The sequence below is a fragment of the Phaenicophaeus curvirostris genome, chromosome 3 (assembly GCF_032191515.1).
Source record: "Phaenicophaeus curvirostris isolate KB17595 chromosome 3, BPBGC_Pcur_1.0, whole genome shotgun sequence".
Classification (NCBI taxonomy): Eukaryota; Metazoa; Chordata; class Aves; order Cuculiformes; family Cuculidae; genus Phaenicophaeus; species Phaenicophaeus curvirostris.
This window is the reverse complement of record NC_091394.1, coordinates 33,731,579-33,741,611: the sequence shown is the minus strand read 5'-3', so window position 1 is coordinate 33,741,611 and position 10,033 is coordinate 33,731,579. Positions and strand designations below refer to the sequence as shown.

General features: G+C 42.1%; 1 protein-coding gene across 3 annotated transcripts in view; it reads right to left on the bottom strand.

The window, feature by feature from the left end:
- Positions 1-1,018: 1,018 nt before the first annotated feature.
- DSP (desmoplakin) overlaps positions 1,019-10,033 on the bottom strand; it is a 39,434-nt gene continuing 30,419 nt past the window's right edge. Inside the window, exons 23-24 of one of the 3 annotated variants that reach the window (XM_069853643.1) lie at positions 6,505-8,796; positions 1,019-4,921 (exon numbers count right to left, since the gene is read on the bottom strand). In XM_069853643.1, the coding sequence (XP_069709744.1) occupies positions 1,727-4,921; positions 6,505-8,796 (5,487 nt within the window). In that variant the 3' untranslated portion in view covers positions 1,019-1,726. The remainder of the gene's footprint in view (positions 4,922-6,504; positions 8,797-10,033) is intronic. The other 2 variants (XM_069853644.1, XM_069853645.1) reach the window with 2 other exon arrangements.

Sequence of the window (10,033 nt, the reverse complement as noted above, 5' to 3'; positions counted from 1 at the left end):
TGCCTAGCAACTTCTTTCTACCTGTAGCAACTGATGAAGATTCATAGATAGGTGGAGCTCCTACATGGTGCATTGCGAAAAGCAGGTATGTGCTTCAGGCAATACTTTCAACTACTTAAAGGAAGTATTTATATCAGGTACTGGCAAATTATACTAATAGTTTTTTCATCAAAAGTCTATGTTACCAGTTGTCTAAAAAAACTACTAAATTTTTCTATGTGATCACCCAGCTATGAACATAGTGCCTACCCAGAGGTATCTGCACTGTGCGGTGAATGGAAAAGGACAGGACAGTCTCAACGTATAGAAATAATTTTCTGCTCTGGCTCAGGAACTTTCATGGCAGCTTAAGTGGTTCCAAACCACGTTGTGTCCTCCAATCCTGCATCACTTAGCCCTGCCCTGTTTCTCAGCTCAGGGGCTTTCTCAGCTCAGATAAAAGGAGGCAGCAGTCTGCCAATAGCTGATGTAGAACTGTCAACAGCAAGGCATCATGCAAATGCTGATACACTCTTGGTATTGCCTCATCCTAGGCTTTCAGGAACTAGCAGAAGAGGTGGGAGGACACTGAAGATGGTGACCTTTCAGGTTTCCAAAGATCCTGCTGTGCCACCATACTGGTCAGCTAAGCCCCATCATTATATCTTTGTTCTGCTCATCATCCAAAGTTACATTGCTGTGTAAAGGAGAATCTGACTCAATCCCTTGTAGCTGCACAGACAATGGGCTGGATCACAAGCAGAAAAAATATGCTTCTGGTCATCATCAAGTCTATAAACAGGCTTTCTGCTTCTAAAGGTACAATTTCCATTATTGGTGCTATCTTCACTTTCCTACTGAAAAGGCAGAATCAGAAGTCCACATTAACAGAAACTATGGATCAGAACCATGAAAAACAATGTGTATGTGCACTGTTTTTATGACAAAAATAGTACTTGCTACTTTTTAAAACAGTTCTTTCCCTAATCTGTACTTCCAAGAATGTCCATAGCTAAATTTAATAAGCACACAACAAATGTTTTAAAACTTCAAAAGTTTATTGCCCAGAATAGCTCACTTGGTGCAGTCAGAGGTTTGTTTTTTTCTTTTCATTACATGGAAGTCAAGCAAAACAGCAGAAAATATGTATGGGTAACAGTAAAACAAAAGCCCAACCTAAAAATAGCCCTTTATATCCACCAAAGTTATCCTTAAGAAAATGGCTAGCCAAACATAGAGAAGTAGAGCATCTGGAAGACAGAGCTTTTCATATTATAGTATGGATTCTAAACCAATACTAAAGGCATTTTCTGTCCATATTGTTAATCTTTCTTTACTTCATAGTAGCAAATTTAAAAAGGCCCATGTGGAAAAAAATTAGCTACATCAAGACTTTCAAACCTCAGTTATAAGCTTACGGGTTGACAGTTACAGATAACAGGAGAAGGCACATGACAGAGTATTTCAAATATACAGAGACCAATTAAAATCCAAACACTTGAAGGAAGTGGGAACCAAAACTCAAAATTCACAAATATCACTTTTTGCATCCCCTAAGCTATATTCCATAAATTTGCATTCAAGCATTTTACAGCTTTTTCAGAAGAGAAATTGAGCACACTCAGAAAAGACTTAAGGGTTTTGCTTTGGGTTGCTCTGTTGTTGTTGGGCTTGGGTATTTCTTAGGAAAGGGGATGTAGAATAATCTAAACTATAATAAAATGCAGACACATTCCCTCACTTGTTATTAGCGCCCAATAGACCCACTGCTGAAGGTTGAATATGAGTAAGAATATGAAGAGCTTGATGAGGCATCAAAACTTCCCCTCCTAGACCCACTGCGTGACCCTGAACGTGAGCCAGAACGAGAGCCAGAGCGAGAGCCAGGTGCTGAGGAGACATTGTAGGGACTGGATATGCCTTTAGATGAAACAGAGGCAGCTTCCAAGAGTTTAAGCCCAGTGATGTCTTCTACCATTGACCGATTCATTGCATCTTTGTAGGATATTTTCAATTTGGTCTTGGGGCAAGTCAGAATTTTGGGATAGCTGTTCATGTCTTGCAATTTCTGGGCAGCACGACCATCAATCAATCCATTCCTAATGGCTTCTTCGGTACTTATTCTTCCACGCACTTCTGGGTCCACAAGACCTCCAGTGAGGTACTGGAATTCAAGGAACCGCTGCCCAGCCTCATAAGGCAACCACTTTTCCTTCACTGCTTCCGCTGCTGACATCCTCTTGCGTCCACCCTTTATGCCTTCAAACCCTAGGAAGGCCTTCTGGGCTGGTTTGAGCCTTGTGGCCATATCCTGATCAATGATACCTTGACTGGTGGCTTCCTGAAGTGAAAGCCTCTGGCCTGTGGTAGGGCATATTATGCCCCCTGTGCAGGCCTGGGCTTCAAGTAATCGTTGTCCAGTGATGCTGTCCACAATGCCCCGCTGTATAGCTTCTGAAATGGAGATTTTCTCCAAGTTTTCTGTGTCAAATATGGCTGCAATTGGACTGCACTCTTCTGGGGTCTCTGAGAAAGAACCACTCCTGATCACCGAGGAAGAACTCCTGACACTCAACACTGTGGGAGACCGAGTCACCGATTCATGCCGAAATACCTCATCAGTGCCATTACGGCAAGAAATCATGTCTGCAAATTGGGTCAGGCTTAAACTGCCAGAACGGTACTGGTCAAAAAACTTCCTCTCAACCAGGCCTTTATCAATAGCATCTTGGATGTCATATTGGCTACCTGTTTTTCTGTCAACAAGTACTACCCTACTGCTACCATCTGATCCTGTAATAGTTATTTCTTCCCACTCACACTCTTGTTCAGCTAGTTCTGTATAGGTGTCAAAATCTATGAGACCTTTGCTGTACGCCTCCTGCACGGACATCTCCCTGTTTGTTTCTGGATCTACAATGACAACCCGACGCTTCCTAAGGGTGTTCTTCTGTGAGGTGTGCACCACCTTCTTCTTCTCTCGCAGGGGCAGAAGGCAGAGCCCTGTTGCTTCATCCTTTATGCACCTTTCTTTCAGCTGCAAGTAGGTCAAGTTCTCCTCTGTGTTGGGATCAAAGAACCCTTTGGTGTCATCACTTGGATCACTAAGTATCTGATTGAGCTCTTCATTGAAGTAGCCACGTTTGTAGGCTGTCTCCACAGGCAAGCGGTAGCTCTCCTTGGGGTCAATGATTCCTCCAGTAGCAATCTGGGCCTCCAGCAAACGAATGCCATGGCCTCTCTCTATGAGCTCTTTATTCATTGCTTGAAACAGAGAAATTATGTTTCCAGTTTCAGGGTCTTTGTACCCAGTGACAGCTCTCTCAGCGGAGAGAAGTTTCTCTTTAAATTCAATTCCAACAAGGCCTCTTTTGTAAGCTTCCTCAACAGGCAGCCTCACATTGCTGACAGGATCCACTATGAACCCTGTGGCTGCCTGGGCTTCTAGGAGTTCAAGAGCTGTCCCTGGTCTAACCAAACCTATTTTCATAGCCTGGTAAATGCCAAGTTTCTCTTTAGTAGCCTCATTGTAGATACCTGCAATACAGCTAGAGCCCTGAAGGAAATCAATAATTCTCTCACTCACTTCTTCCACCGTAATTGCACCTCTTTCCAAGTCGTTCCTTGTTGATTCTTTAATGATTCCAGCCTCAAGCAGTGCATCTGCTGAGACAGGCTGCCTGATCCCTTGGAATGACATACTCCTCTTCTGTACTGGGAGGAGAAGCAGACCAGTGTGTGGTTCAATCCTACATTTTTCCTTCAGCTGCATGTAAGTGACTGCCTTTTTGGTGGTAGGATCAATGAAGTTCTTCGTAGCGCCTTGGCAGTTATTTAGGATCCTGTACAGGTCTTTGTCAATCAACCCACGGGATAAAGCTATATCTTTGGGTAAGAAAACACTGTTGACAGGATCAACAATTCCTCCTACAGCCAGCTGGGCTTCAAGAAGACGAATCCCAGTTTCTCTGTCAACCAAGTTTTTCTTGATGGCTTCAGATACTGGCACAGTTTTGCCCGAGAAAGGATCTTTAAATCCTGTAATAGCCTTTTCTGCTGTATAGATTTGTTCTCTGTCATCAAAGTCAATCAGATCTCTGGCGATAGCACTGTCCACCGTTAACACCTCATTGCGGTGCGGGTCTATCACACCTCCTGTCGCTGCCTGGGCTTCTAAGAGCAAGACTGCATTTTCTGCTGTAAGAAGCTGATTCCGTTTGGCCTCGACAAAAGAGTACTTCTGCCTGGGCGAAAGAGACACCCCTGCAATAGCACCTGCCCCTTTGAGGTAGGGTTCAAGGTCAACCGCAACTTCTTCCACTGACCTCTGCCCCTTCAGGAGTTTATCCAGTGTGAGTTTGTCTATCAGTTGACACTCATACAGCTGCATTGCTGTAATCTTCTTCCGCAGCCCGCTAAATAGCAACTTGGAGGCATCAATACAGAAGTCTTCCTCGGTTTGTGTAGATCTATGCGACCCATATGGGCGTTGCTTGAGTTTCTCAATCTCTCTTTGCAGTCTGAGACGCTCGGACTCCAATTCTGACTGGTTTTTGACAGCAGTCTCTTCCAGTCTGCACCGGTATCTCTCCTCAATCCGTTTAATCTCCATCTGCAGCCTTTCAATCTCACTTCTCAGGGAGTTCTTCTCCCTCTCACTCTTCTCTCTCTCACACTGGATCTTTCTTATGGATTCCTCTGTCCGGGAATGCTGGCTCTTCCACTGATTAAGGTCATTCAGGATTTGTTGCTTCTCACTTTCCAGACGCTGTTTCAAACGAGATTCTGATTCCAGAGTAACTTTCAAACGGTTCAGCTCCTCTTCCAGTCTCTGCAGCCTGGCTTTGTCTTGCTCCAAAGCACTCATTTTTATCAGCAAGGTTTCTCTTTCTTGCATAATGTGACTATACTGATTTTTGGATTCTTGAATCCTATTGGATGCCTACAATTTCAAAGAGGAAATAAACCAAAAGAGGATGGTTAGAGTTTATGGTAGTTAGTATTATGCTCTCCACTTAAAATGCTCTTCACCCTGCCATTTAATCTGCAGCAAGCTGCCACTGGAAAACGTTCCAGTTGCAGCAGTGTCTTACCTAAGACCATGGATACACATAAAGCAGTGAAGGTACATTGTCCCTCCAATGAGAATGTCTCTAGTACTTCCAGAGTCCATTCTGTTACCCATGACCTTGATTTTCTGCTCGTTTAGTTAGCTCTTTATAACATTTTAATACTTCTCATAGTACACCTACACATACACAGGGCACTCAAGACTCATTAAGAGCCTGATGCTCGACAGATGTACCCTGTGTTTTACTAATGTGTCAGCTATGGACTGGTCATGCATGGAAATATACGACTAACTTTTTTTGCTTTCCTATGAGTTTCACGTTACTCCAAACAATTTTGCCTCTGTTGCTTTACATTTTAATTCACTTTATGTCTTCATATATGTATACGTATACTGCAAGAGACTAATTCTGCAATGGAAATGGCCTAGGATCTCCCCCAGCAACCCCCGGACAGTCCAGTTTGGGTTGCAACACACACAAACACTTACAAGCATGCAAATTTGCATGCAGTCCATATTAAATGGAATATGAGTTTATATATATGTATATGCACAGATATCAGATAATCCTAAATGTTAATATTTTTCACAAAACAGTATTAAGGTTTTTTAAAGGAAAGAATAAAGAAAGAATAGCTAAGAATAGGAATGAGAAAATATTTATAAAGGGCAAGTATAGGAAAAAGCAAAGAAATATTTTTCACAAGTGCTCACTTGTATATATTTAAACAGTAGTTCTTTAGACAAGAAACCAGGCAGAAGAAAGAAAGACAAAAAAATAGTTTCCTTTAACTTGTTTATGCTGTTGCCTCAAGGTTAAGAAATAAGGGCCAATAGTAACAATTGCAAGTGCAATTGCCTTTAGTGACTGAGGAACATAAATCTCCAAAACAGTCGATGCAATGTAGGCTTTAAATACCTTAGGTAATCCTACCTTGTAAGTCAACACCTTATCCAGCTAAGCAGCACTTTGACAGCTTGTTGGTTCTGGGGTTTTTAGCTGGTTTAGTTTGTGATAGTACTGAAGTGAGTCTCAGAGGACTGCTTTAACCTATCCTGGCTGGAACAGCTGGGGGAAGCACACAGACAGCAGGATGCAGCTAAAGCACAGCAGTACTCCATGTACTCTCATCTTCTCCTAGGATGGTTTAGTGGAGACTAGCACAGCCCCAGGGTTTCTCCTGGGGCAAGGGCTGAGGGCAAGGCTCAGCCAGAAAATTAGACAACTTACGGTTCCCCAGCAGAGCTCCCAGGGAGTCAAAAGGCTAAGGAAGTGGCCAAATCCTGCCATTTTTGCTTAAAAATGAACAAGGGGAAGTGTCATGAAGAGGGTATTAGTCACAAGTACAGTGAATTGAAACAGCAAAGGGTGAATTAAGTTGATTCAAATGGACACTGTGATTAATTATACATCTGAGAGACAATAAAGCTGGGATCAAAATATGTGTGAATACCTCTAGAGCTTGCTTTTGGAATTTTTCAATTTCCTGTCTCAATTTTTCCCTTTCTTTCTGTAAATCATTAATCAACCCCTGAAGTTCCAGGGTTTGCTTGCTGCTTGTCTGAAGCTGATTCTTTAGTTCAGCAATGGCAGTATTTTTCTCATCAACTTCACTTCTGACCATTCTGAGGTCATCGTACTCCAATCTAACATTTCGCAGCTCTTCCTCCAGTAACAAGTGTTCCTTGGTTAGGTTCTCAGTGAGAGACTGAAGCCTTTCAATTTCTATTTTGCACTCGTTCAAGTTTTTGCTTTTCTCCTCAGAGGATTTCTGTAAGTGCTCATTTCGTAGATGAGCCTGTTTTAATTGTTCTTGTTCTTGGACTAGCTGACGGCGTAAAGTCTCAATATCAGATGTGTATTTTCTTATCTCCTCCATATATCTCTGCTTCTCTCTCACATGACCATCTAGTACTTCTCTCTGGTGTCTAAGGTCATCTTCATTCCTCTTCTTTACAATGGACACTTCTTCTATCTGCTGTGTGAGATTAGTTATTTTAACCGATTGTTCTCTGAGAGATCTCCTCATTCCTTCTATTTCCTCCTCCAGTTTCTTCCTCCGGGTTGTCTCCTCCATTAAATTTTTATTCTGCCTGCAAAGTTCCTCCTCCAGCTTGTGTTTCTGGATTTGCAAGTCTTTTACAGTGCTCTGGAACTTTGCACTTTCTTGATCCCTGCCTTTTTTCTCTTGTGAAACTCTTTCATAGTCAATTTTCAGTCGGGCCAGTTCCTGCTCTTGAATCCTCAGCTTGTTAATTGTCTCAGTAGCACTTGTATTTGCTTTCTGCAGGTCAAACTGGACTCTTTTTAATTGACTGTTCTCATCCTCTAGTTCTTTTCTCTGACTTGTTTCAACATCCAACAACTTTCTCAGCCTTTCAATCTCTTTGTTTCTTTCCTTAATGGTCTTGGAAGCATCATCAAGTGACTGTTTGTATCGCATGCTTTCATCAGAGTGCCTCTGAATAACCTGTTTTAGCTCGATCTCCAGCTGCTGTTTCTTCTGAGAAAGCTCTGAGCCAGCTGCCTTCTGCTGCTGAGCATTCTCTTCTACTTTCCTTAGATTATCTGTTGTCTGACTTATCGTATTCTTCAGTCTCCTAATTTCCTCACACAAATTCCTATTTTCTCTCATGGCATTATCAAGCTGTGTTCTATAATTATTTGTGTCCTCTTCCTTTTGCATGGTGACCTGGTGAATTGTGGTCTTTGTGATATTAATCTCAGTTTCATATTTGTTCTTTAAACTAATAATTTCCTCATCATAACTGTTCCTTACCTTAGCCAATTCATTTTCAAGTTCCCATCGGCTTTTAGCCTCCTCCTGAAGCTGAACCTTTAGCCTTTCCAGCTCCTTAGTTTTATCCTGGATAGTTGAGGCTGCCTCCTCAAGAGCCTGTTTGTATCTTGAGTTGTCTTCGCCACGAAGCTGAATGATCTGTTTCAGCTCAAGCTCCAATTGGTGCTTTTGCTGTGACACCTCAGAACTGCAAGCCTTGTGCTGAAGAGCATCTTCTTCTGCCCTCCTCCGCTGGTCTGTGGTTTGCAGAATGGCATCATTCAGCCTCACAATCTCGTCCTTAAGGTCTCTGTTTTCTCTCGTCAGTCTGTCAACCTGGGCTCTGAGGCCTTTTGCATCATCATCTTTCTGTGCAGCTATCTGCTGGATTGTGGTCTTCTTAATATTAATTTCTGTTTCATACTTGTTCTTTAAATTACTCATCTCCTCGCTAAACTGATTTCTTACCTTAGCCAGCTCATTTTCATACTCCCTCTTCCGTGTGCCTTCATCCTGAAGAAGAACCCTTAATCTTTCTATCTCGTACTCCTTCTCCTTGATGACCTTCTCAGACTCTAACTTTTGCCAACCAAGGCTGTCTTTCTCGTTTTGTCTTGTTTTCTGCAGCTGGTCATAGTCATTCTTCTGCTGCTCGTATCTATCCTCCAGCAACTTCCTTTTCCTTTTCTCATCTTCAATTTCATAAGTCAGCCTGGTTATTCTATCATTTAGATCCTTTATTTGGGCATAGCATTTGTCAAGGTTTTGCTTAGCAGAATTTCCATCCATTTCAGCTTGTCTTTTCATCTCCTCCAGACTCATCAGCTTTGCTTTGAGCTGAGAAATGTCTATCTGGTACTTCTGCAAATTTTGTTCCAGGAATTTATGTTTGTTACTTGTCTCTGAATTTGAATCCCTGGCAAGTCTGAGTTCTTCTTCTAGGAGTTCAATTTTGGTATTTTTCATCTGCACAATGATAGTAGAAAAAAAAACAAAAAAAAATCACACATAAATACTTGTGGCAACTGTTTCAAAATCATCACATGCAAAACAATATATATTTGCAACACTGATGACTTAAAAAGCTTTTTTTTCCTCTCCTTCAATGAGAGCTTAAAATCTTTTCATTTAAAATCATCAAGACAAATTCTGAAATCGTTATTTATTCAGAGTTAAACCTCATTCAGAAATCAGCACAATGAGTTTCAGAGGGGAAACTGTACTTGATGGGGGGAGGGAGGTGGAATACAGATAGTAAATTCTAGCCTACCAAGAGTTCACTAGAAAAGTATTAAATAGTCTCCATAAGAACCCCCACACTTTTCATACAGGTGATTCACATTCCATATATATGATCTCTTAAATGGGCTTCTCTGCTTCTGCTGAACTGTATCAAATCAGGACTGATGCCATATGAAACAAGTGTAGATGGGGCCTGAAATGAGGTGTGGTCCCTTAACCATGAGGGGCAAGTTTTCAGCACTGAGATAACTGCACTCTGACTGAAGTCAGTACTTTTATGAGCAAAGAAGGATATCTTTACCAAGAAGATTAATGCTCCACCTCATATAGGACTTTAGAGGTAACTTTGCAAGGTACTAATGCTCTTTGACAAAAGATCCATGAAACTACTTATACATCTCCTCCTTAGGACACACTGAGCTCAGCATTTGGTTTTGTGAACTGGACATTGGATCTGTTAGATTGCGTCTAGAGGAGGGCCACAAAAGGCTGGAGCAACTCCCATACAAGGACAGGCTGAGAGAGTTGGGATTGTTCAGCCTAGAGAAGAGAAGGCTCCAGGAAGACCTTAGAGCAGCCTTCCAGTACTTAAAGGGGGCCTACAGGAAAGATGGGGAGGGAGTTTTTATCAGGGAATGTGGCAACAGGATAAGGGGTAACATTTTTAAGCTGCAAGAGGGGGGATTTAGATTTGATATTACGAAGAAACTTTCTACTGTGAGGGTGGTGAGACACTGGAACAGGTTGCCCAGAGAAGTTGTGGATGCCCCATCCCTGGAGGTGTTTGAGGCCAGATTGGGACTTCGAGCAACCTGATCTAGTGGAAGGTGTCCCTACCCAGGGCAGGGGGGTTGGAACTAGATGATCTTTAAGGTCCCTTCCAACCCAAACCATCCTATGATTCTATGATTCTAACTGTTTTGCACTACACTTAACCAGAAAGTCTTTGATTAGTGATGGC